At 35.0% G+C, this 20,117-nt stretch overlaps 2 protein-coding genes and 1 long non-coding RNA gene across 3 annotated transcripts; 2 read left to right on the forward strand and 1 right to left on the reverse strand.

Annotated features, from left to right (window-relative positions):
• Positions 1–512: 512 nt before the first annotated feature.
• On the forward strand, positions 513–13,927 carry LOC129305837 (potassium channel AKT2/3-like). The gene is given in 12 exon segments (XM_054945982.1): positions 513–1,055; positions 1,622–1,840; positions 3,917–4,075; positions 4,178–4,235; positions 9,970–10,287; positions 10,405–10,644; positions 10,958–11,275; positions 11,356–11,541; positions 11,927–12,002; positions 12,473–12,883; positions 12,886–13,041; positions 13,670–13,927. Coding segments are annotated over 12 exon segments (2,502 nt in total). The 5' UTR covers positions 513–816; the 3' UTR covers positions 13,792–13,927.
• Positions 13,928–17,160: 3,233 nt separating this feature from the next.
• Positions 17,161–18,062, reverse strand: LOC129305037 (uncharacterized). Its single transcript, XR_008591856.1, has 2 exons — positions 17,928–18,062; positions 17,161–17,820 (listed from the first exon to the last, which is right to left on the reverse strand). It is a non-coding gene; the product is annotated as an uncharacterized LOC129305037 (long non-coding RNA).
• LOC129305036 (uncharacterized) lies at positions 17,741–19,413 on the forward strand. Its single transcript, XM_054944939.1, has 2 exons — positions 17,741–18,100; positions 18,667–19,413. Exons 1-2 carry the CDS (start codon positions 17,741–17,743, stop codon positions 19,258–19,260), a joined length of 954 nt encoding a protein of 317 aa, XP_054800914.1. The 3' UTR covers positions 19,261–19,413.
• The last annotated feature ends 704 nt before the right edge of the window (positions 19,414–20,117 follow it).

The following is a 20,117-nucleotide window of genomic DNA, read 5'->3' on the forward strand; positions in this document are numbered from 1 at the left end:
TCCCCCCCTCCCGGCGGGAACATTGATGCTGTTATACAACAATGAAGATATATATTCTCCCATTATGTAGAAATACTGTGCCAAGTAAAAACCAACAGTATTCGCAGCAACGCAACAATATTCTTTGCATTATATTCATATGGCCATGTATGGGAGCTGATCCATACCTTGTAATGGAAGGTCAACTTAGGAGCTGATTGATCACCTTTTTTACCAGTTCTTTCTATGTTATGTTTATAATAAGGGGTGCCTTTGGCTAAATTTATAAGTCTGACCTACTTCAAACGAGTTGTATTGGGATTGATTTTTGTTGATAAACACAATAATATTCGGAATGACATATTTGCCTTATAAATCTTTTGTTAATTAAGAAATAAATAGTACTAATGAATGAGCAGTGAGAAATGTAACATCACAAAAATTTATTAGAATTATATGAGAGAGAAAGAAAAAAGGAGGGGGAGGAATGGCCATTGAGCACAAGGATGTCTCAACCACACACGAAAGCCAAGTGTTGAATATACCCCACAATTTAAACTTCAAATTGATCTTATCTCGTTCACCTGAATCTTTTGTTGGGCATCCAATGTGCTATATCCTCACCACATTTTTCAGGTTCATACTACTCAATAGTACAAAATCATCAGAGCACCACCCACAGCTTCCATTGCTCTTCTTCCCATTCAACCTTTTTCTCCTTCCACCAAAGCCTGATATTCTGAAACCTTTTCTAGCCCCACAAACTCTCTCTCTGTCTCTCCATCTGTGGCTTTCCTGCCGGTATAGTTGCATATTTTTCTTCAAAATCTATATAGAATGGAGAGGAATTTCAGTTACAATCTTCACTGGACCTCTATCATGAAGAAAAGTGAGGGGAAACATCAGAGTGATCACTCAGGGAAGCCTGATCATCATGAAGAAGATGATGTGTCTCCATCTTTCAATCTACAAAATGTTTCAAAGCTCATCCTTCCACCACTTGGTGTTTCTAGTTATAACCGGAACCCAGTACAAACTAAAGGGTGGATCATATCTCCAATGGATTCCAGATACAGGTAGCACCTATCCATCTATATATATTATGATTTAGGAAGCATAAGTTCTAAGTGTCAGCAATTAGTTTTGGTTATTTATAGTTGGGTTGTTCTTGGACTTCTCTACTGTAAATTCTACAAAAATTAAGCTGCAAGGTAGCAATTTTAGTTTAGACGACCGCCATCCAAATATACATATTTCCAAGAACTGGGGAGGTTCCTGTATATTAAAAGTTGACATAGCTTTTCTATTTTCTGAATATACATGATGAACACAGACGAACAGCTTGGTACCCGATTTTAGTGCCCACCATAAATTTTTTAATAACCAACCGACCTATAACAGTTTGGGATAAAAGTGATTTTGTACTTCTCCAGGAATTTATGCCTTTTGAATTATTGATTCTTTTTTAGCATTAGAGCTATCTTACCATGATGCTTGCAAGCATGATAAAAAGAAAGAATAAAGTATAATTAAAGTGAAATCATCACTCAGATCAATCATTGTATACGTACATACAAACATATACATACGTACATGAGTGCATACATACATACATATTCTTTATTATGGATCATATGTGCAGGTATTGGCAGAGTTTGATGGTGCTTCTGGTGGCGTATTCGGCATGGGTTTACCCTTTTGAAGTTGCTTTCCTGCACAGCTCTCCAAATAGGGAAGTGTTCTTGGTGGACAATGTTGTTGATATTTTCTTCGCTTTAGACATTGTCCTCACATTTTTTGTAGCTTTTATTGATCCAAGAACTCAACTATTAGTAAGGGACTCAAAAAAGATTGCTATGAGGTATGTTAGTTAATCATTATTCACTGGTATCTGTTTTCCTATGAGTTAATTATTGCTTATGAGATGATTGTTCTCTAACATCCATTTTTTATTTTTATGATTTAATTATTGTATGATTTAATTATTGTACCCGTAAACGGTCGGTAGAGAATGTTAGGTTTGCAATAATTTTATGAATAAATAATTACACTTAATTGTCAAGATCATTATTATTCATTTGTTTCTCTTTAAGACCAGAAATCATATTCAAAAAAAGGGATAAAAAATTCAGCAATCTTGAAAGCTCACCCTGTGAAGGAGCTACATTATGAGGTCGTGAATCTCCCATCAAAAAGAAAGAAATGGACTGGAATGAAATCTCTTTTTAAATAAAATATTTGATACATTCTGCATGGTGGTATGCGCTAGGCATTTTCATCTATATGTATAGGATTTCAATTTTATTTTTTTACAGCAAAAAAAGTTAGCTCTGCTTAGTATTAGTAGTTAATTTTTGTAAGATTGATTTCGTTTTCTTTTGCTGCAACCAAATTAAAGATATAGCGAAGCAAAAAACTGTGTTTATGTGGATAATTTATATTTGATCTTTATTCTCATTATTTTTTATTTTTTGGATACATTATATATTTATAAATAATTGTAAATGAGTGGTATTAAAATGGAACCATTTGATATATAGTATTATTACCTATTAATACATATCTGAGCATTGTCAAATTTAAATACAGATGTTCCTCTAAGATAAAATTTACCATTTACAAAGTTCAAACCCTTAACTTTGATTGCATATTGAGTTATTTTCACTTGTTCCACCTGTAAAAGCAGTTGATAGCCTCTCATTTATAATTTGAGATAAAAGACAATAAAAATTGATGCATTTTTCAATTTTTTTTAATAAAAGAAAGGGTTATGCCCAAATTAACTAAGTATTACATTCAAGTGGAGAGATGAATTTATGAGAGAATCGCATCCAAGAACTTGTGAACAATATTATTCACAGATAATGATCAATAACAAGTCTTCATTTAAAAAAAAATTATTTTTATTTTAATAATAATTTATTTTATATTGATTCTTGTTTATGAATAACATTCTTCATATTTTCCCTAAATTTTTCAACTGAAATTGCTGTGGTGTCAATATCTGAAGGTATTGTCTTCTGGGTCCTTTTCTTTGGTAGAATTCTGGGTCCATTTTTTATGACCAAAGATAGGGTCCATACCCAAATGTCAAAAAAGATAAGTGCGCGTGATGAAAAAAAATGGGCCAAGCCCATTTTAAACTATAATTGCTCCATGGGAAATTAAATTTTCATGAGTTCAAACTTCCAAAAAATAAAATATTAAAAAACAATGATAAACATTAAAATCTCATCTATTTTTACATAATATATTTTTCAATTACTATTCGTTCCTTCTTGTTTTATTTCTAGCCCGTTAGTGTCAGATTAATTGATGATCAATTTTTCCCGTAACTTCAGTTGGTTTTAGTCTGCATCTATTATTGTTTTCTGTTCAAATCTTGTTGATAGCTTTTTATTAGTAAGCATCTCTTTATCCTCTTGCCTCTTTGAAGTTAGGAAAAGTTATGCCTCATAATAAAAAAGGCTTTAATGCTTTTCTAATTTTTATAGGAGTTTTATTTTGATATCCCATTTTAAAAATAGATGATATGGTGTTAATTAAAATAATTACATTTTACTGCTCTCTCTCATAATAAAATTTAACAACAAATTTTAATTTTTTGTTGCATACAAAGTATAAATATCGTGTAATTGAATAAGGGCTATATAATTAGATCAGCTCGTGTTTTAATGCCTTTTTGAGTCAATCTACAATATCAAACTTTAGAGTTGGGGGGGGGGGGGCCTGAAATGAATTTTGTTTGAAGTTAAATTAAGAGGCTCAAACTAAAATTATTTATGAAATCAGATAGATCAAAACTGTATTCAAGCGGAAAATATTTTTTAAATATTTTTTAACAAAAAAGTTGGGGGGGGGGGGTTCTGCATGAACTTATAGTGAAATTTACATGACTTTAATGTCATGAGTGACTTCGTTGGTTATGTCGGGGCAGGTACATGTCAACTTGGTTCGTGATGGATGTAGCATCAACTATTCCTTATGAGGCTTTAAGTTATCTAACCACAGGCAAACGCAAGGTAGGCCTTGTTTGCTACCTTCTGGGCATGCTTAGATTTTGGCGACTCAGAAGAATGAAGCAATTTTTTACCAGGTTTTCCATCTTTCTTTGACCTTTGATATATAAACCCAAGATTTGAGATTCTGTTATTACCATGTGCTTAGAACTGAGCAGACACTCCCTTTCTTTTGTCAGGCTTGAGAAAGACATTAGATTCAGCTACTTTTGGGTCAGATGTACAAGACTTCTTTTGGTATGTCATATTTCATTTCAATCCATTTCTGAAATCTTTATACATGCTATGATTACGTTGTTGATGATGGGCAGAGTCACACAGATGAATAAGCTTGAAAATAATGTGATATGGGTATAGGTTACATTCTTCTATTATGTCGTTTGAAGTACAAAAATGTGAAGGCTCAAATGATAATGTAACAATGCATACAAAGCATATGTTTCTGTAACTAAATTAGGTTCCTTCAAAGAGCTGAGTCATCAAGAGAAAAAGCACATGTAAGATGAGTTAATTTTCATTCCAATTAAATTAATAAATCAATTAATAGAGTTAACAAACTATCCTTGGTACTAAAGGTATGGATAAGATTAAATTTTCCAAGACATTCAAACAGTTCTTTTCCTGTCTTTGTTTACATAAAATCCTCGTTATCACACGCGCGCGCGCGCGCACACATATATATTAATTATATAGTGTTATATGTTATAGCTTTACTTAAAGGCCTTATTGTCTTTTTGTGTTCTGTTATTGTTGCCTTTTCTTATGTTGCTGAATTCTAGGAAGATATTGACAATGTGGGACCCTTCCTGACACTTGTCCAGGTTTAGGGTATATGTATTGTGCCCTACCCATTTCGGATGTTTATGAATGGAATAGTCATTTTCTCTCCTCCTCCTTCTTCTTCTTCCCCTCCCCTCATAACATTAAGGTATCAGAGCTAGGCTCTCCGGCCATGGCTCCGCCAGAGACACGATCCTCAACTGAACGACTCACTGATTTAGAACATCGTCTTGAGATGCAATCTACCCTAGTCCATCAAAACACCGACCACATAGTAGAGATTAAACAAACTTTGACCCAGTTCTCAGACCAACTTTTAAACATCTCAGCCAAGTTCTCCATTCTGACCACTCAACCCCCTCGCCTCCCTACCTTTGAAATAAGTGAACCTTCCCATGCACCTCCTCCTCCTCCACCCCCCAGACCTACAGTTTTCCCATCGTCCCAAGCCATATCTGCCCCTCTTCCACCTCTTTTACCACCCCAGTTATCTAGATCAGTGACACCTTCAGCTTCCGCACCCCCACCACCAATTTTCACCCCACCCCCTCAGTTTGGTTCATTTCAAGGCCTTCTTTCCACTCCACCTTCACACTATTCAATCCCAACAAAACACAGCCGCATCTCATTTCCTAAATTTGATGGTACTGATTTTTTAGGATGGGTTTACCGTTATCGTCAATTATTTGCTGTTGATGACACGCCTAATGAGCACCGCCTGCGACTCCTAAGCGTTCACTTGGAGAAACGAGCTTTGCATTGGCATTTGGCTTTTGTGAAATAGAGGCAGCTGTCTAATATTTCTTGGGATGAGTATTTCAGGGAGATGGAGATTAAGTTCGGTGATATTAAAGATGATCACCCCATGATCGCCATTAAGAAGCTTCAAATGGGGGATTCTATTGAGGAGGAATATGAGGAGAAGTTTGATGAGCTTTTGACAGAGGTGGACTTACCTGATGATGCTGCGATGAATTGCTTCATTGGTGGACTAAGGAGTGATGTCCAACAGAGCATTCTAAGCTTCCAACCCAGGTCCCTCGCCAGCACAATGAAGCTCGCACACCGTCAGGTCACCGCCATTAAAGCCATCCACAACCACGCTCCTGTCCCCGCAGCATCCTCGTCGCATCGTTTCACAGCGTCTTTTGCGTTTCAGGCGGCAAACTCTTCTGGTTCTTCTCAGGTTCCTTTATCATTCCACTCGAGTATGAAGTCGGACCCCAATTCTAAAGGCACAACATCCATAGGCCCATTACTTGAGAAGCCCAAAACTAGACCGCCAGCAACTGCCTTGTTGTTGGCCTCTTCTAAGCCTCACAGAGCCCTTTCCAAACGCGACATGGATGAACGCAGACGTCTGGGCCTTTGCTACTGGTGCGGTGATCAATATAGCAATGGTCATAGGTGCAAGGACTCCCAGCTTTATGCCTTGCTAGTCGAAGATGATCTTGAAGCTTTTGAAGATGCTAGAGATGACATTGAGCCGAAAGAAGCCATGGGCACTATTAACGCCATGGAAGGCAGAGACAGTGTTTCCACCTTATGTCTACGGGAGCGATTTAAGCGTCAATAGGTCCTTATTCTCATTGACACAGGAAGCACTCATAATGTTTTCGATTCTAAGATGGCTAAAAGACTTCGACTACCTATTCATGAAAGGCACGGTTTCCACATCACAGTTGCTGACAATCACCAGCTTTTAATCACGTAATGCTGTTCCAATTTAGAGTGGGAAATAGGTGATTCTGTTTTCTCTTCTGACTTCTTAATCATGAACATTGGGGCGTATGACATGATACTGGGAGCCCAATGGCTAAAATCCTTGGGGCAGTTCACTATGGATATGACTGAACAAGTGTTCGAATTTTACAAGGATGGGGTGCTCATTCAATTTCATGGCATAGAGTGCAAAGCACCAAATCCTGTTGGTCGCTCCCCTATTCCATATGGTAATCTACTACCCACAGACACCCTCTATTTGATTCATGCTTTGCACCAACTCCAGGTTAAATCATCCCCGAATTTATCTCTTTCCCCACATTAGCAACTTCAACTGCAATCTGTTTTAGACTCCTTCCCAAATGTTTTTACTGAACCCACTATCCTGCCCCCACCCCGTGCTTTTGATCACACCATTCCACTCACTGTAAATCATCCAATCTCATGTAGGTATGGACCTGTGCAAAAATCTGAGATTGAGAAATAAGTTCAACAGATGCTTGATAGTGGAATCATTCGAGAAAGCCATAGTTCTTTTGCTGCCCTGGTAGTTTTAGTACAGAAAAAAGATGGCACATGGCGTTTTTGTGTTGATTATAGAAGGCTGAACGAGGTTACTGTCAAGAATAAATTTCCAATTCCAATTATAGAGGAACTCCTAGATGAACTAACAGGAGCTCAATTCTTCTCTAAATTGGATTTACGGGCAGCATATCATCAAATCAGAATGAATGAAGGCGACATTACAAAAACTACTTTTCGCACTCATGATGGCTTGTATGAATTTATGGTAATGCCATTCGGCCTCACGAATGCTCCTGCGACCTTTCAAGGTCTCATGAACTCAGTTTTCCGCCCATTTTTATGAAAATTCATTTTAGTCTTCTTTGATGATATTTTAGTCTACAGCAGCAATTGGGAAACTCATTTGGACCATTTGAAGGCCACATTATCACTTTTATGACACCATCAATTGTTTGCCAAAGCTTCAAAGTGCACTTTTGCTACAAGCCAAATTGATTATCTTGGACATGTCATCACTGCAAATGGTGTTCAGGCAGACCCTAAGAAGTTAGAAGCAATAGCTTCATGGCCTACTCCCTCTTCGGTCAAGGAATTAAGGGGTTTCCTTGGTCTTGCTGGGTATTACCGATGCTTTGTCAAGAGCTATGGTTCTATTTGTAGCCCTCTCACAGCATTGTTGCAGAAGCATGAACGCTTTGTTTGGTCCCCTCAAGCTCAAACAGCTTTTGAGTCCCTTAAAAAGGCTATGATGTCTCCTCCAATCCTCGCTCTCCCAAACTTTAATGAAACCTTTGTCATTGAGACTGATGCTTCGGGGCATGGTTTAGGAGCAATTTTATCTCAACAAGGCCATCCATTAGCTTTTGTTAGCAAAGCCCTTTCTAATCGTAAGAGACAATTATTCGCTTATGAGCATGAACTGCTAGCTATCATCTTTGTCGTCAAGCAATGGCGCTCATACCTTTGGGGAAGGAAATTCATCATCAAAACAGACCACTTGCCCTTGAAACATCTGTTGGAGCAGCGTGATTTAAGTCAGGAACAGTGCAAATGGCTTCATAAACTATGGGGTCTCGACTATGATATGGTCTACCGTAAAGGATGTGATAATACAGCCGCTGATGCTCTTTCTAGACGCTCAAGTGGGGGCTGTTTGGCTATTTCTCTGCCTATATCTCCTTTATATGATCGAGTGCACAACTCTTGGCTTCTTGATGATCAATTACAGCACCTAATTAAGGATGTCGAACACGATCCTTTGTCCAACTCTCACTATACTTGGCAGCACCACTTGTTGAAGCGGAAGGGTAAACTCGTGGTAGGGGCTGATCGTAAGCTTAGAGAGGATTTACTTCAATTCTTTCATGATGATGCTACTAGCGGACACTCAAGTATGACCCCAACTTATAAAAGATTAGCTTCTTTCTTTTATTAGAAGGGAATGGAGAGAGATGTTCGCAATTATGTGTGTCAATGCACCATTTATCAACGCTTTAAGCCAGAGTTGGTAGCTTCACCCGAACTTCTCCAACCATTGCCTATACCTGAACATGTTCGGTCTGAACTCTCCATAAACTTTATTAGCGGCCTTCCTAAGTCTTATTCCAAGACCACTATTTTGGTAATTGTTGATCGCCTATCTAAGGTTGCCCACTTTATGGCCTTGAAGCACCCCTTTACTGTTGCTAACACATTCATGGATAATGTTGTTAAGTTACATGGTTTCCTCAAATCCATTGTTTCAAATCGGGATCTTATTTTCTGTGGTAAGTTTTGGAAGGAATTATCTCGATTGTATGATGTTAAGTTGCATTTTTCTTCCACTTATCATCCTCAAACTGATGGCCAAACAAAAGTACTTAATCATTGTTTGGAGTGCTATTTCCGTTGCATGACAGGTGATTTTCCAAAATAATGGGCTAAGTGGCTTTCTTTAGCTAAGTTGTGGTATAACAATACCTATCATTCCTCCATTGGGATGACTCCTTTTGAAGCGGTCTACAAAATGCCTCCTCCCACCCACTTACCTTATATAGCAGGTGCCTCCCCTAATGAGATGGTTGATAGGACTTGCACAGCTCGAGAGCTAACATTACAGCTGCTGAAGCAATATTTGTTGAAAGCACAGTATCGGATGGTGTAGCAAGCCAATAAGCATCGTTCCAAGCGTCAATTCGATGTGGTTTATATGGTTTTTCTCAAATTGCATCCCTTTCGGAAGAACTTATTGAACAATTCTTCACTACATAGATTGGCTGCCCATTACTTTGGGCCTTTCCCAGTAGTGAGATGCATTGAAGTTGTTGCATATGAGTTAGACTTACCTCCCCACACTCGCATTCATCTAGTGTTTCATGTTTCATTATTAAAAAAATTTGTTAGTCCGGATGTTCCCCTTCACTCCACCTTGCCACCAATTGATGATCAAGCCCAATTTTTGTTGGAACCAGAAGAAATCTTAGGCAGGAAGATAGTTAATTGCCATCATTTGCCCGTCACTCAAGTTCTCATTCGTTGGAAGTTTTCCCATCCAGAAGATGCCACTTGGGAAGATCTTTCAACCATCAAGCAACAATTTCCTCACTTCAATGTTGCTGGTCCTTCCACTGCTCCCATCCTTGTGGACAAGGATGTTTTTTGGGGGGGAGTATTGTTATATGTTATAGCTTTACTTAAGGGCTTTATTGTCTTTTTGTGTTCTGTTATTGTTGCCTTTTCTTATGTTGCTGAATTCTAGGAAGATATTGACAGTGTGGGACCCTTCCTGACACTTGTCCAGGTTTAGGGTATATGTGCTGTGCCCTACCCATTTCGGATGTTTTATGAATGGAATAGTCATTTTCTCTCCTTCTTCTTCTTCCCCCTCCCCTCATAACATATAGTTGCTTACTTTTGATTGAAAATGTGAGAATATGAAAACAAAATTGTAAAATTTGTGGTGCAGGTTACACTATTTTCAGTTCATTGTGCTGGTTGCCTCTACTATCTACTAGCCGACCGATACCCTCACCAAGGAAAGACATGGATTGGGGCAGTGATCCCAAATTTTCGACAGACAAGCCTTTGGATTAGATACATCTCAGCCATGTACTGGTCCATCACCACCATGACCACTGTTGGTTATGGTGACCTCCACGCTGTCAACACTGCTGAAATGATATTCATTATTTTCTACATGCTCTTCAACCTTGGCCTCACTGCTTACTTGATTGGTAATATGACAAATCTTGTTGTTGAAGGAACTTGCCATACTATGGAGTTTGTAAGTATTCATACACATTTTTATCTCTCATATGGTTTATTTTTTTCTTAATAAATGAAGAGCATGTATGTCTACATGTGTTGAATATAAAAAAGCTTGATATTCTTGTGGATGCAGAGAAATAGCATTGAAGCTGCATCAAGTTTTGTGGGCCGAAATCGCTTGCCTGCTAGGTTGAAGGAGCAGATTCTGGCCTATATGTGTTTGAGATTTAAGGCAGAAAGCTTAAATCAGTATCAGCTTATTGAACAATTACCAAAGTCCATTTGCACAAGCATCTGCCAGCATTTGTTTTTCCCAACGGTGGAGAAAGTCTATCTTTTCAAAGATGTCTCTAGAGAAATTCTCTTATCCTTGGTATGAAACTATACTTAGTCCTAAAATGGATTGGATGAACTCGTGAGAGGGGATGACATCTCTCCATTTAGATCATAATTTCTTTTTGGCCTTGAAATAGTGTATGACCAAGTATGAAATCAAATTACATTGCGGTATGTGAATGACAGAAATATCTTATTGGTATTACTCAAGTATTGAAAGTGAACTCTCTTTAAAGATCTGAACATTTCCTGGGAAAGGGATTTGTTTCAACCTACAATTTGGTTGTAATAATTCTTTGGGCATAAATCAATGATTTTTCTAGTTGACTAATGTGTCGAATGATGTTCAGGTTGCGAAAATGAAGGCAGAGTATCTACCACCCAGAGAGGATGTCATCATGCAAAATGAAGCGCCAGATGACATTTACATCATAGTGTCAGGAGAAGTAGAGATCATTGATTGTGTAATGGAGAAAGAGAAAATTATAGGGACATTATTTACAGGGGAAATGTTTGGAGAAGTTGGTGCACTTCGTTGCAAACCTCAATACTTCACCTATAGAACCAAAACTCTCGCACAGCTTTTGAGGATCAAAACCAATGCTCTAATAGAAGCAATGCAAAGTAAAAAGGAAGACAATATACAAATACTCAAAAATTTCCTTCAGGTAGAGCTTTGATTTTGGCTTATTGTAGTCATCATGGGGTTTAATTCAAATGTCTCAATGTTCATGTGATGCAAATGCAGCATTTCAAGCAACTGAAAGATCTAAGTATTAGAGATTTGATGGCAGAGAGTGGAGAAGAGGAGGATCCAAACATGGCTCTGAACTTGTTAACTGTGGCCAGTACAGGCAATGCTGCTTTCCTTGAAGAGCTTCTCAAGGCAGGTTTAGATCCTGACGTGGGAGACTCAAAAGGGAAAACCCCATTGGTAAGTTTCTTTCTGATATCCATACCCTCATTTCTTGCTTTTTATGTGTATGGAGAGAGAGGAAGAGGATAAAAAAAATATACCAATCAAAATTGAGAGTCAATCTATGTTTTCCATTATCAATCAAGGCAAAGGTTAACATAGATCAGCAGCTTCTTGCGCCACAATATAGATCTTCCAAAATTAGTCATTTCATTGTGTTCTCCAATCATTTTGCCACAGGTCAAATCATTAACCTAATTACATTAAACTAGTCCAAATAAGATAGTTTAATGATTAGGTTGATTTATTCATTCACAATAACTCTGGCAATCATCACAATTTTAAACTTAGAAAGAAATTGGCAGAAAATACTTGACAAAGCCGACAATTTTCTTTGACACAGCACATAGCTGCATCAAATGGGCATGAAGAATGTGTAAAAGTCTTGCTTAGGCACGCATGCAACATAAATATAAGAGGTATAGTCTTCTTAACCCCTTTCACATAGTTCCTCCGCAATTTTCTTTCGGTTCTATTTGGTAAGTGAAAATTTTAGTTTCTCAAGCTCCTGAAATCATATGTATAATATGTTTGGAATAATAAAAAATATAAAAAAGGAGGTTATAATCCATGTGTTATATATGTTTTAAGCAATATAGCAATATTCATTTTATATACACTTTTACTGAAAAATAATCCCCCCAAAAAAGAGATAGTTACATACTAAAACAACACTATAATGTATTTCACAACAACAAAAGCCTTATCCCACTAAATGGGATTGTGCTCTGCTTATTGTAATGTATTTCATCAAGGGAAAAAATTAGGTGCATTTTTAAGCTGTTTGTTAATAGAATTATGACATGGAAATATAGCAAGACCTAGAAAACATTACCAAGTCTTGTAAATTGCACATTCATTTGTTGATTTAAGTTCTAATTATTGGCAGACTTCAAGGGCAACACTGCCTTATGGGATGCCATAGCATCAAAGCATCACTCCATATTCAGGATCCTCTACCAACTTGCTTGCCTCTCTGATCCACAAACAGGAGGTGATCTCCTGTGTACAGCAGCAAACAGAAATGACCTAACAATAATGAGTGAGCTTTTGAAACAAGGATTGAATGTGGACTCGAAAGATCGCCATGGTATGACGGCAACAGAAGTAGCCATGGCAGAGAATCATGTGGAAATGGTTCAGCTGCTTGTCATGAATGGGGCAGATGTTTCTGGCATACAAACTCATAATTTCTCTGCTTCTGCATTGAATGAAATGTTGCGAAAGTGCGAGACCGGGCATCGGATCACAATACAGGAGGCCGCACCCAATGAGAACTTAATGTGGGGAGATGAAGGTGAGCAGAGGAGCAAAGTTGGGGAAGATGTAGTAAATCAAGCTTCCCAAGAGTGAGTATATATAGAGGCCACCCCATAAACAGAAGAGACAAAAACTGCAAGGAAGCTGGGAGGCTCATAAGGTTTCCTGATTCACTTGAGGAGCTCAAGAGAATTGCAGGTAAATCTTCAAGTTTCTCGCTAGCAGACAATCTCATTTGTTATTTATTTCTTTCTAAAAGCGCATGCTAGAAATCCATTGATATGCTATCTACTTACACTAATATATAAATTTTTTAGGAAGACATGTTATATGACTTAAATTTGAATTATTTGAAATTAAATCTAAATGAAAATATATCAATATATAAGTCATGAACAACATCATTCACCTTAAACTTTGTGCAATGCACAGGTAAATATATCTAGTTATGATGAAGACTAATCAGGAACTCCTTAATAGTATAAGAAGTCGAACTGCTCATTTATATGTATCTTAGCCTGTCTCACCAAGTGTTAGTGACATTATAGGCACCATCTACGAGAATGGTGTCTTAGTTTCTTTGTCATCTTTGGTTTTTTGTGATTTTGTTCTTCTTTGGCCTCTCCCTTAAAAAACCAAATTCAGTGAAAGATAATGATGGACTTGTATTTTGCCCATACTTATCAGAGAGTATATTGGGAATTATATAAGTACTATGCATTGGTTTTATTTCGATGATTTAAACTTGAGAGATGAATTCATCTCTTACTATAAATTGTTCAATTAAGATATTGACTTTTCTTGTGGATCTCATCATCTTCAACAGGTGAGAAGTTTGGGTTTGAAGCAAAAGATGCAATGGTGACAAATGAAGAAGGAGCAGAAATAGACTCCACTGAAGTGATTAGGGACAATGATAAACTTTTCATTGTTGATAGCAAAAAATAAAAAGTAATGTAAAATGTGAACTGCCTCATATTTGTTGAATGGCTCTGGCCAGGGACTTCTCATCCTTCACTTTCAAACCTGAAGGACATGTCTCTCATTTCGAAAAATGAAAATATATATATATTTGTGAATAGTCTCTCATAATAGCATTATATGGGTTTTCTTTGTCCTGTTTCGATCTTTTCTTGCCTTCCACTTGGGGGAAGAAGTTGTTTTCCTTGAAAAGATTTTTCATTATGAATTATTGTTCATAATTTATCACATTTATTTTGATTTAAAAAAATAGGGTCTGTTTGGAAAAATCTTAGGCCTGTTAAAAAAGTTACAGTTGTGCAGTAGGTGCTATAATAGCATTGCTGTTTTGGAAAAGTAAAACCAGTGTTTGGTAAAAATATTATAAAAAACACTTTTGAAAAGAAAATTGGTTGATTAATTTTTTATAATGTTTTTCTGAAGTTGTGTAAAAAACAATAACGCAAATATCCTAGAACCATTTCTATAAAGCACTCTAAGAGTTGGCATAACAATTTACATTAACCTTTTTTTTATTTCATCTTCTAGTATTTTAAAAAGTTTGAAAATATTATCACTTAAGTTAATTCAATTACCTCACTTAGTTAAATCAAACGTCAACAATTAGGACCGCTTTTGATGCAAAATATGCGATTGATAAGAAATAAACAGGTAAGCCCCATGGTTAAAATTTAGCCCACTATTATGTTTATATGCTTAATTATGTGGACAACATGATGAGAAGATTCAGATGAGGGAGAATGACAACTAAGTGCTACAGGATTAATTAATTCAATTTAAATCCCACTAATTTCAAAATACTTAATTTTTTTTTCTTAGTTCATGTGTTGTAGATAAAAATGCATTATATTTAAAAAATGGAGATAGTTATTTCCTTAAAAAAATTCTTTAATACTTCTTTCTTACCATATTATTGGACAAGGGTATAGGGGGAACTTAAAATAAATAATTAAATGCTTTTTAAATAAGATGGAGGAAGTACTATTAAACTATAACTATTTTAATGAAAAAAATGCTTACTCTTTTGATCTTATTTATAAGATAGAAAGAAGATTAATTTTAATTATATTTATAATGTACTTTGCTAGTTTCTATGGTTATATTTATTTTTTTATCCTTATTAAATGTTAAAAAATTATTTAAAAACAATTCTTTTTATCCATTTTAAGAGTAGAGAAAGAAACTTATTTAATTTTAAAATAAAATTAATAAAATTTAAAAATTTTTTTAATTCGAATAAACATATTAAAAATAATTTATAAATATAAAAAAAAGTATGAAAATAAAGTAGGATGAGATGAGACAGTAAAATATTGACAGAGGGACCAAGTTCCCTGAATAATTTAATTGATATGACTTTGGTTGAAGAGTATATTAGGGCTTGAAATGAGCAAATAATTGAACAAGGTTAATAAAAGTGATGTCATATCATGATAGCTTAGTTTGATTTTGGTTGGGTGCATTGTATTCTCGTTTGAAATTGAGCCCTTCCTCTTCGTATTATTTCAATGATTATGACTCTTAAAAGCTTTAATCAATCTGGGGAATGTAACCAATACACTCTATCTAGGAATTGTAACCAGAAAGCCACTCTTGCTTTTGTTTTATTTATTATACTGCTACCAGCAGGGCATATCAGGACAAATTAGTATTCGATTTTTACATATGTTCAGTTAAATTAGAATGTTATATAAAAAAGAAAAATTTTACGTAAAAGTTGGAATTTTAGCTTTTATTAATGAAAAAATAATCTTGAAAAAATTATTCATAAGTAAAGCTAATAATACTCAAATATAATATAATAATATTAAATATTATATCGATAGAAAAGGCTAATCTTTCGTAACATGATGAAATAAGTTTTAAATTTTTACACGAAAAAGTGTTCACATGTTTCAAATAGAATTTTTTTTTTATAAGAGAACACCTAAATGCAATAATAAATACTCCCTTCATTTTTAAATGTAAACAAATTTTAATCAACTCGCACACAGTTTAAAAAAGATAGTTAAATATAATAATTATATCTTAAATTAAAAATTTTGGACTAAATAATTAATGAAATAAGTTTGTCTCATGAAAATAAATTTTAATTTTGTGAGGTGGAATTTGAAAAAATGTAATAAATGTTGCTTAAATTTTATAGTTTTGTTTAATAATAAAAAATAACAAAGCATATAGTAATTTCTCGTGTAATAAAAAGCGCAGGAAGTATCATATAACCTTATTAAAAAGGATCATATTTATATTTTGATATTCATTTTATTACTCACATCTTAAAAATTACAAGACGAGTTCAACTCTTACTATTGACCAAAGAAACTTGTTGATAAATAATTTATGAATATCACTCTATAAACACCCTTTGAATGTGATACTTGTTTAAACCTTGATAAATCTTTACAGTCCAGCTCATTCCTAGAAAAAGAATTACATTTAGAAATTAATCCCAGCACTTCCTAATTTAAAAAATAAAAAAAATATATTTTTAAAAATTAGAACCAGATCATTCACTTGTCCCAAGCACAGAAAGCCATGGCAAATTTAGCAATGATCCGTAAACTATAAAATTATATGTATGTGGTGACATCTCTCCAAATGCGGTAGAGAAAACATTGTAAATATTATCATAAAATTTGATAGTTTTTAAGAGTACAAATTAATCTATAACGTTAAAATATGATTAAATACTGAAAATATAGTAAAAATAATTACAATAGAAAGAAATCAAATCCATAGCACACGCTCAAACCTTCAATCTAATCTGTGAAGGATGGTCCACACAGGAAATTCCATCCTGTTTTGTGTTCCATAGAATCTTTGGAACATGTCTGACATCATATATGTTAAGGATACCATAATAACTAATTTCATATATTTTTGCATAATCTAATTCATGATCTGTGAACAATATATAATTTTCTATTGTAAATATACCAATATTTCATGCAAATGAACCTTCTTTAATTTAATGCACAGAATAGAATGTTGGAACCTAAAGCAGAAAGAATCTGTACAGTAATGTGTAAAATACTGCCTGCCACTTCGCATAACTCATCATTCTCTTCTCCTTTAATAACAATAAAAGAATAAAGCTGCGTACAACTTTTCTTAGATGTTCCTGTACACGAGTGTTGTTGCTAGTGGAAAGGTTATGATTATTTAACCAAGAGATCTTGAATTTGAATTTAAATTTGTGTAAATGCAAGAAATATTTTTAAAAAAATTATCTCTAAATGAACTTAACAATATTCAAATCTTATTCAATCAGATAACAATATTAAAAAAAAAAAACATAAAGGTTGCTGCTTAAAAACATAGGGAAGAGCGAGAAAGAAAGATCAGAGAAACCGAATCAAAATGGAAACATGAGAAGCAGAATCTTTGTTAAAGTAGTCAAACTTTTGCACCCAGGAAACATAATCTAACATATCCTATTTAAAAGAGCTTCATGAATGTTCATTTTCCTTCGTGCCATTTTTACCCAACTGAGTCAGTCCTTGAAGCTGAAGGAATAATTAACTACAAAGGGAGGGGGAAAAAAACATTTTAGTTTTCATTCTGCACATCTTTTTTCCCCATGACTTATCTCTCTAAGACACTTCTTTTTCTTTTGTTTTCTCTTTGCCTCACTTTACCAGGATACAGCCAGCCCGTTTCACAATAAAAACAGCAGATTCTCAATCATCCCCTCCACTGTACAGGAAACACCCATGATTGCACCCAGCAGCATCTTGATTTCCCCATGGAAAACCTCTGCTATTAAGCTACCAAATTCTTTGATTCTTTAACCTTCCAATTATATATATATATATACACCCATCAATCTTCGTCACTTTTCTTCCCCGCTAGACCCTCTCTCTCCTGTTTTTTTTTTTTTTTTAACTTCTATATTGTCCTACCCTCGATAATACTGATGGGTTCTTCATGTAACCCCTCTTCTGTCAATGGTTTCTACAACTTTCTTGCACAAGGACTCGATGAGCTTCACCAATCCTTCATTTCCCATAACTTCATGTCAGTTCAATTCCTCTCAGAGGTGCTCTCATCTCTCCGATCCTTTCATTCACAGTTAACAGTTTTGGTACAAAAGCTTCGCTTACCAGGTGGAGGAAAATGGTTGGATGAATACATGGATGAAAGCTCAAGGCTCTGGGATGCTTGTCATGTCATGAAATCTGCCATTTCTGGAATGGAAAATTGCTGTTCAGCTGCCTCCACTGTTGCTTCCTCACTGGATACCTACCAGCATCTCACTCCAGAGATTTCACGTCAGGTTAGTAATATACAGAGATTCATTTCAGATATCATACCCCGGAGGACGCCATGAATGCTTTGGTTTTGAAAAATGGTCCTGTTTCATTCTCTTGTCCATTTTATCTTAACTTGCATCAAGTCAAAAAAATTTATGAAAAAAACATCACTTTCTTAAAGGTACACCTGCTAATGGTTACACCCTACTAGTGAGTTACAAATGTTAAAGACACAATTCATACAGAGAAATAAGTCAAAGATCACGTATTCTTTTCAAGAACTGAACTACATATTTACTCAAGAAATTTTCTTAACTTGCATCAGGCCAAAGAAATTTATAAAATTTCATCATTTGGTTAAAGATATACCCCTTACAGCCTTGTTGAACATGTTTTCCCTCACATTTTACAGACTCTGAAGGAAAAAGTTAAGAGCATTTGTATAAATTTTATATTATACAGTGATATATTTGATGTTTTTAAAAATAATTCATTGAGAAATAAATCTCGCACCAGGTTTTTTTTTTTTTTTTAAGAACCAAACAGTATATTACTCAAGAATTTTTGTCATGGGTATTTTCACAAACAGGTTATCCGCTCAATAAACATATACCAGAGGGAAATTCTAGTACTGGAAGAGGAAAACAAGAGCTTAATGGAAACAAGAATTCAACCATTGTCTCTGTGCCTGAACCAGAACATCCCAATGGAATCAAAATTAAACGGTTTCAGTGGGTTTCGAGGTGTTCTTCACGCAATGAGGAGTGTAAGTTCATTGCTTCTGCTGATTCTTCTTTCTGGGCTCGCTTACTGCTGGTCTGCCTCCTTCTTTCAACAACGCGACACGGAAGAACACTCAGGATTCGAATGTGGGTTGATGGATTCAATGGCTAGACTGGAGCAAAAAGTGGGAGAAGAGATAGAACAGAACGAAGGACAAAGTGGGATTTTGCTGTTCGAGTTTCAGCAAGCGAGGATTGCCATGGAGGAATTGAAGGAAGCATTGGAGAGAACAAGAGAGGGACGTGAAGGATTTGAGATTGAAGAGAAAGTTGAGAAGTTGAAGAGCTGGATTGGGATGTTGAGATGTGGGGTTGAATCCATTGCAGGACAGACTGATGATTTGGTTGATGAAATAGTGCAAGGAAGGAAGAAGCTTTTGGACATGTCTAGTTATATGTAGACTGAGACGAAGATAACAAGGAGAAAAAAAATTGCTTAACAATCATTTTTATTTTTTTTTATCTCATTTATTTGTTTTAATTTGCTCCATTTTCTGTTCTTTTAGTTACTATTTCAGTTTTTTTTTATAAAATATTCATTTTCCATTTTATTATGTTCTATTACTACAAAGTGCAAGCGGGTTGGTAGTCAATAGATAAATATGTTGCAAATAAAAATATGGAGAAGTGAAGAGATAAGATTAGTGGAGAATCATACTGAAGATATGATATTTAAATACAATAAAAGTTCATGAAATGCATAAATATCTATGAAGTAAAACAAAAACAAAACAATAATTAGCCTAACCATTTATTGCCAATTAGCGAAACTCTGGTCGTTTACGATTACACCAATCATTAAACACTATTGATTGTCACACAAACTTCAAGTTTAAAGTTTTATTAAGCACTAAATATGAATATATTTTTTTAATGAAAATTTAAATTTTAATTTATCAAATTGTGCTAAACCAACCCAGTGGGTCTAATCACTACTTGTAACTCTAGTGAATAGTTGTTTTTTTTTTTTTTTCCTTTGGGTAACACTAATGACTAATTAATTATGGAAAAAAGTGGTCATGATGGCATGATAGAAATAGAATCCAAGACCACTTGTTTTTAAAAAAATTAACCAAAGAGTGGACGATTGATGCATTTTAACAATATATTATAAAATATTATATATGAGTAATAACTAATTTTCAAAATAAAGATAAATATTTTGGACATCTATAAATAACAACTTAATTATATTAGTAAATAAAATATTTGAATTTCAGTAAATAACAACTTGAGTGTATAAAAATAACATATTAAT

Source organism: Prosopis cineraria, unplaced genomic scaffold (genome assembly GCF_029017545.1).
Source record: "Prosopis cineraria cultivar Desert tree isolate PC_DT_omini unplaced genomic scaffold, ASM2901754v1 PC3, whole genome shotgun sequence".
Taxonomy (NCBI): Eukaryota; Viridiplantae; Streptophyta; class Magnoliopsida; order Fabales; family Fabaceae; genus Prosopis; species Prosopis cineraria.